The following is a 7,500-nucleotide window of genomic DNA, read 5'->3' on the forward strand; positions in this document are numbered from 1 at the left end:
TATCGAAGAGAAATTAAGTGAAATCTGGCAACTAGTATCAGTAGAGTTTTACAATTTTATTCCACAAGCTTTTGTCAAGTACACAGAATATCCCTAGAAATGAATTACTCGCAATATGGGAGATGTATCATAAATGATAAAGCTCTCCGTAGCTGCTAGATTTTCCCGTCTCACGCGGTGCACTGTAGGCACTATTGAAGGTTCTTTGCAGCGTCCCTTCGGCCCTTAGCTACAACCCCTTTCGTTCTTTTTACTGTACTTCTATTCGTATTGTTTTTCTTCCATCAGACTTTCTACCTTTCTACCTTTCTACTTTCAATTTCCTGTTCAGCGCTAAATGACCCCATAGGTCCCATCACTCTGACTTTGGAGTTAATTCTATAATCAATAGTGAAAGCCAAGTTAAGATGCTAAGACGTATACCGAGACTATTCCCTTCTGAAGACAACGAAGCTGACTATAATTTCTGCCCAGTCCAACAGTGTCCTTCACGCAGCTTATTGTGCTGGCCCAGTGATGGCGAAACGAGATACCGTAATGCGATGCTTTAATCCCTTAGGTCGAATAAACAGTGAAGTGGATAATCTCTTACGATAATAAACAACGTTCAATAGACACATTAGCGCTCATTATGCTCGTATGTGTCGATGCGAGATGCCGAATGCAGTTTGTGATAAGCGACAGTTATCTTTTCGTCTTTAACTCGGAATTAAATTGTTCTTGAATTTAACTTAAAAAGTAGATGAAAAAAGAAATTGGAAATTAGTTTTGAAAATTTAAATGTTTGATGGAATAGCAGTCAGTAAAATAGACATACTGCTAGAGTATCTCTGTTTTACCGACTGCTAATCCATCAAACATTTTCAATTTTATAACTAATTTCCAATGCTTTTTTCCTCTGCTTTTTAAAGTTCAAATGAAATAAAGTAAGTTTTATGACACTCAATAAGGTAGCTTGTATTATTTGTTATGGTTACGACGTAAAATCAGATTACCCATCTTTCTACAGAATTAGATGAGAAGGCTATTATAATTGCTTTAGAGGAGATTATTCAAAGATTATAAATTATTTATAAAACACATACTTAAAACGTCAAGGTAATTAATGAATAAATCTTCTTTAAGAAAAAATTTAAACGTTGTAAATATAACATTTCACCTACATTGGGTGATAGAATGCTTTCAAATCTGTGTTCCAGGTTTTGAAGTTATGTATATCTATTAAAAAGTGTGATTGATTTATATATAGTGAATTATATATACATATATATATATATATATTATATATATATATATAATATATATATTATATAATATATTTATTCAATATTATATATATAGATAGATATCTAAATATATATATATATATTAATATATTTATATATATAATAATTATATATATATATATATATATATATATATATATATATATATATATATATATAGTTTTCTTGCAGAAATTTAAACTTCAGAAATGCTATATTACCATCATTAAAGTACTGTTGAAGGTTTATTTAGACTCCAAGATGCAAAGTTGTCGATCGGATGAAATTCATCAAATGAAGAATTTCAATTTATTTTTGTGACGAGAGAATACGTAAATTGTAAATAAGATAACCGATATCTTATATGAATAATGTTCATGATATTAGTTTGGTGCGCTGACGAAGTCCTTGTATTTAAGATGGCGGTGTCAAAAATTCATTTGTAGACCAGTTTTGGATCCTAATTTTGTAGTTCTGGAAACGTTGAACTTGCTTGAACTATTTATTTCAGTTTTACATACTGTGTTTGCAATTATGGCAACTGTGAACAGGAATAAACTATTTGAGTTCAGTTTTGTATCCTGTGTTTGCAGTTAAGGCAACTGTGAACTTGAATAAACTATTTCAGGTCATTTGTGCATCCTATTTTTGCACTTCTGGCTGCTGTGAACGTGAATAAACTCTTTTAGTTCAGTTTTGCACCCTATGTCTGCAGTTATGGCAACATTAAACATAAGTAAACCATTTCAGTCCAGTTTTGGATCCTATTTTTGTTGTTCTGGAAACTTTGACCTTAAAGAAACTTTTGTGTCTTATCAAATGAAACAAAATTTTATTCATTTTTGACCTCGGTGTTTGTGGAAAAACAGATAATAGTAAGTCTGAATATTAGAGGCTATCACTGTGAATCGAAGAATTCGTACATTATTCAGCTCTGGGATTCTCAAGTTCACTTAAACCTAACACTACATATTGTTTCCCTGTAGCGGGTTAGTGCCGTCAGTGCACCCGACGTGGTATACTGTAGGCATCACCTAAGGGTTTCTCTTTCTTTTTTTCTGTCTTTCCACCCTCTCCTAACAATTGTTTCACTGGGCAAGATTTTCCTCCTTTTGCACCTCTCAAACCTTTCTACTGTCTATTTCCCTTTCATCGCTGAATGACCTCATAGATCCCAACGCCTGGCCTTTAGCCTAAGTCATATATTCTATCTATCTATCTATCTATCTATCTATCTATCTATCTATCTATAGATCGTTTGTCTATTTACAACCGGGTGAGAGCCCTGTCCATTATTTTCGTGCTACCCTCATTAACATTATCTCGAAACCTGTTCCTGTGCATATGTACAGTCGTGTTACATTGTACATATGCAACATATTCGCCTCACGGCTTATTCAGTTAGGGTCTCCCTTCTCACTTGATCCACTTAAGCTCCTGCCTTATTTATTTTTTGTCCTTTTCCGTTCCTTTCTGCTTTATATATTCAAAGGCTCCCGTCTTCCGTTTATTCAATTGAATATCTCTAACTCTTTATTCACTTTGCCTGGGGAAGCCTTGTGATAATGTCTTTGTTGAAATGTATATGTTTTTCCAGAGACAGTGATATCTTGAAGTATCCTAACACAGGTATTATTACTTAACATCGATTGAAATGCTTATAGTCATCATCAGGACTTCACTGTAGAACGCAAAACTAAGTACAGATATAGCGCTTCAATTAATCAATTTGTACGGAAGTAGTAATTTTTACAATTGGCTGTAATTAGTTAAACTTTTATAAATAACTTTTGATATAAATGTTATATATATATATATATATATATATATATATATATATATATATATATATATATATATATATATATATATTACTAGCGAAGGGCGTCGCCCCCCCACTAGCTTTAATATTTGGTATGCGTTTTAGCCTTAGTGTTGGGCGAACTGGTAACCCTCAGTCTCTTCTCTCTCTCCATTCCATCAGATCATTAAATTAGCGTCGGAGTTACAAAAAATATATACGTTTTATTCAAAGCAAAGTATTAGTTGAATCATTCAAGTTCTTACAAGATAATTGATGGAATGATAATAGTTCAAGTCTCGCAGACAACTAACTCAGATAACCCCCCGGTATTTAAATGTCTCAATCAGTAATTAGTCACACCAATTATCTCTTCTCCAAAATACAGTCCCCTCACTAGGACACTCGGTCCCCTAGGACACATTGTCCCCTCACTAGGACACTCGGTCCCCCTCACTAGATCCGCCTGTTTAAAAGACAGAACACACTAGTGAGCACACACACAATTGTAAAGACAAAGTCAAAAGATTAAATGAAATGGAACATCTTTACAAGATATCAAAACAAGCCATCCCTTTGGCTAAATTATAATAACTCACCCATTGCAGCCTGGAACGTCAACAATTTAACAAATAACTTTCGCAGAGCTATCCCAGCATTCTGCCTTCTCTCCCGTAGCTGTCTTCCTAGTTCTTGTTCTTGGCTAAACGAAGCCATTAAGAATGGACATAGTTCGTACACGTACATATGAATTCACACTCATCGTCAACGCCCCAATTAACTGGTCACAGCCAGTTTTCAAAGGAACCTTGAACAAGCCCTCACGACACTGCTATGGTTAAGTAAGGAACTTTAACATCATACCACCCAAAAAGAGATGTCAGCATTCTTAGGTCGTCGCTTCGGACTCTGTCTCCATGGGAAGTTAAAAATGATCAGTCTGCACCTCACATTATAATGGTACATTAAACATATTATTAATCATAGCCCTCTTTTGTCTAACACACACACACACACACACACACACACACACACACACACATATATATATATATATATATATATATATATATATATATATATATATAAGTGTATATATATATATAAGTGTATATATATATGTATATATATATATATACACACACTTATATATATATATATAGATAATTATATATACTATATATATATATATATATATATATATATATATATATATATATATATATATATATATATATATATATATATATATATATATATATATATATATATATATATGTGTGTGTGTGTGTGTGTGTGTGTGTGTGTGTGTGTGTGTTAGACAAAAGAGGGCTATGATTAATAATATGTTTGATGTACCATTATAATGTGAGGTGCAGACTGATCATTTTTAACTTCCCATGTATATATATATATATAAAAGATGTTTGTAAGTACCCTTCAAACTTCAACTGTTTCATATCACAAAGTGTCTTCTGATAGCAACGGATGATCCTTTACTTAATGAACTTTTTTTAGTGACAATTGTTGTACTTCGAAGAGCTTTATTGTTGTCTTCAAAATAAAATTTCCATTTCACTACTTACCTCCGTAAGACGATGATCATCCTCTGGAAGCAAATATTCAGAGGTCTTTGATTTGCTATATTAAGGATTCCTTTCCCTTAGTTATTCTTTGAGTAAATAGACTTGATATTGTATCTATTGTCTTTCTTCTCTACATTTTTTGGTCTATCGCAAATCACATGGTATAGCTTTTAAAACATATCATTACACGATTTGAAATACCGTGAATCCTTGCTGCATTTATTGTCATTATCCCTATCTTCTTTTCACTATTATCATTATTAATAAAAGAAAGGGTTAATAATTCATATCCATCCACCTTTCCCAGGTACATAAGTCGCTGTTTAGGTCAACTACGGCATAATAGATTTTCGGAGATGTGTTCTACCGTTTCCTCTGCATCCGATTCAGCTATTGAAAGAGGGTCAGATCGGCTGTTAGCCGGATGTCCTGCTGCTAATACTTGTACTGAGAGAGAGAGAGAGAGAGAGAGAGAGAGAGAGAGAGAGAGAGAGAGAGAGGGGAGAGAAGAGACGACAAGAAGAAGAGAGAGAGAGAGAGAGAACAAGTCAAATCAGGTCATGAAACATTTTCGCTCGAAATAAAACCTTTATGTCAAATCAGTTTCGTCCATAATAGCCGTAACGCACCAGTTCTAATAACTGACTGGTCAAAAGAGAGAGAGAGAGAGAGAGAGAGAGAGAGAGAGAGAGAGAGAGAGAGAGAGAGAGACTTTACAATTTCATATGAGGTGAAGACAATGAAAGTTTCGAAATCACGTTAAATCATTCATGATTAATTTTCGCTCGAAATGAGACCTTTATACCAAATCGCTTTCGTGTTCCATAATTGCCTTAACGCATCAGTTCAACTGGCTGGTCAAAAATGACACCGATGACCTTACTTAGCGGAGGAATCAAGCCATTACAGCCACCTACGACCACCAGGGGTTCGTGTCAGTTTGCATTAAGGGTCTCAGAAATGGTCGATGGCGAAGGCATAGGTGTGGCTAACGCCTTACTAAATAACATACGACACTTTAGGAGGAAGAATAAGTTTTCTGATGCCTTCGGGAAACCTGTCGAGGATGGACTCAGTCATAGGATGTAGCTTAGTTGACAAAAGCTGCTTGGAGGAGGCTGGAGGTATTACAAGATGGGAGGATTTGGATGAACCCATCTTCTGTAGAAGTGGGGAAGGGATAAAGGGTTTGGTATTGAAGATCTGGGGACGGAAAGACAGCAGGAGAAATGAAGAGAAAGGAGGGAGATAAAAAGAATAAAAGGATATGTCTTACTTGTTGAGCCTCTTCTTTCGACCTGTCTTAATTCCTGTGGTCATGATATAAACTTTCGTGGCTGGAGGAATTATTTAATAAACTTTTCATAAATTAATACCCTGAGAGAGAGAGAGAGAGAGAGAGAGAGAGAGAGAGAGAGAGAGCCTTTTCCCATTATATTTCTCTCAGTTTTTTTAAAAAGGGACGTAAAAAAATCTGAGAGAGAGAGAGAGAGAGAGAGAGAGAGAGAGAGAGAGAGAGAGAGTCTGGGTAAAAGTCTGTTTCCATTGTATTTCTCTTAATTTTTTAGCAAGTGGCATAAATAAACCTGGGAGAAAAGTGAGAGAGAGAGAGAGAGAGAGAGAGAGAGAGAGAGAGAGAGAGAGAGAGAGAGAGAGAATATAGTAGTTACCAGAAATTGCGGACGACTCGGTTATTGACTAAAAGAAATCCCTTTGTTGATCAACCGTAGTTCACCCTGACAACCAGTTGGCTCTTCTCGCCTTTACATTCGACATTAGCAAAAGCTATAATTCTTAAGATATTTACTTTGCTTTTCATATTAATTAGATAGTATATGATATGTTGTATTAGTGATCAGAAAATGGTTTTGAAATATAAGTTTTATTACTGTTTTATAACCGAGAGCTTAAACCTTAATTTGAATCTTTCTTGATGCTAGTGTGACAACGTAGACTATGAAATAAGAAGGCGTGCAAATCCTGATCTGATAAAATACTTATAATTTTAGTATTTCAATTTCAACATAATCACAGCTTCAGTGCAGTGCAATATTTATTGTGCATTGGCTTTTTCGGGCACTCAGGGGATAAAGTAAAAAAAAAATCTCCCAAATAGCTCCATTTATTTGTTTTCAAGTTTTCCACTGCAGAAATCCACTTCCTCTCTCCGACAGATCAAAGCCAGAATGCACTTCCCTCAGCAACAACAAAGTACCCTAATAAATAAAGTTGAAAAGCCGCCTCTAAACAGAAGCCTGCTTTTTTTCCCTCTTCAAAACTTCCCCAACTAGCGCGGAGATCTCCCTCCCCTTCTCTTCAGTTAGACCATAACAAAGCACTATACAGACAAAACTCCAATCTATTTAATCCTCATCTGGCCCGATAACTGCGTTGGAATGTGTCGGCAAGAATAAAGATGTTTAAAATTGGGCAGCCAACGCCGTGAGCTGAAGAGAAGCCCTCCAGTGGTGGTAGCGGAGCGAGTGAGAGTGAGAGAGAGAGAGTTGGCGCGGGAGGAGAACCAGTAGTTGCTCGCCGACAGTTGGAGTAGGTGGATCCACTTCCGATCCTCTGCCGACTTACCTTTGGTGTTGAAGGTTCTCGTCCCCTGCTGGACTTTGGCGATTTTATTCGAGGGCCCTTAAGAGCCCTTGCCCTCATGGGGTGGGCACGTAGATGTGTGTGATATATTTATGATGTGGACACATAATATGTGAGCTATCCCTGTCACTTCCGCTGGTGAGAGAAAGGAAAAACAAGGGGGGATTTTTACTGACAATACAACCAAGTGGAATGTAACCCCAAAATTTAAAAAAGTAGGTGCCTTTCAGATTTTTTGTTGTAGTGT

At 35.7% G+C, this 7,500-nt stretch overlaps 1 protein-coding gene across 1 annotated transcript in view; it reads left to right on the forward strand.

Moving 5' to 3' along the window:
• Positions 1–7,156: 7,156 nt before the first annotated feature.
• The window catches only part of LOC135211174 (chondroadherin-like protein), a 219,961-nt gene continuing 219,617 nt past the window's right edge, over positions 7,157–7,500 (forward strand). Inside the window, exon 1 of the mRNA XM_064244377.1 lies at positions 7,157–7,468. Coding sequence (XP_064100447.1) covers position 7,468 — 1 coding nt within the window. The 5' untranslated portion in view covers positions 7,157–7,467. The remainder of the gene's footprint in view (positions 7,469–7,500) is intronic.

The sequence above is a fragment of the Macrobrachium nipponense genome, chromosome 4 (assembly GCF_015104395.2).
Source record: "Macrobrachium nipponense isolate FS-2020 chromosome 4, ASM1510439v2, whole genome shotgun sequence".
Taxonomy (NCBI): domain Eukaryota; kingdom Metazoa; phylum Arthropoda; class Malacostraca; order Decapoda; family Palaemonidae; genus Macrobrachium; species Macrobrachium nipponense.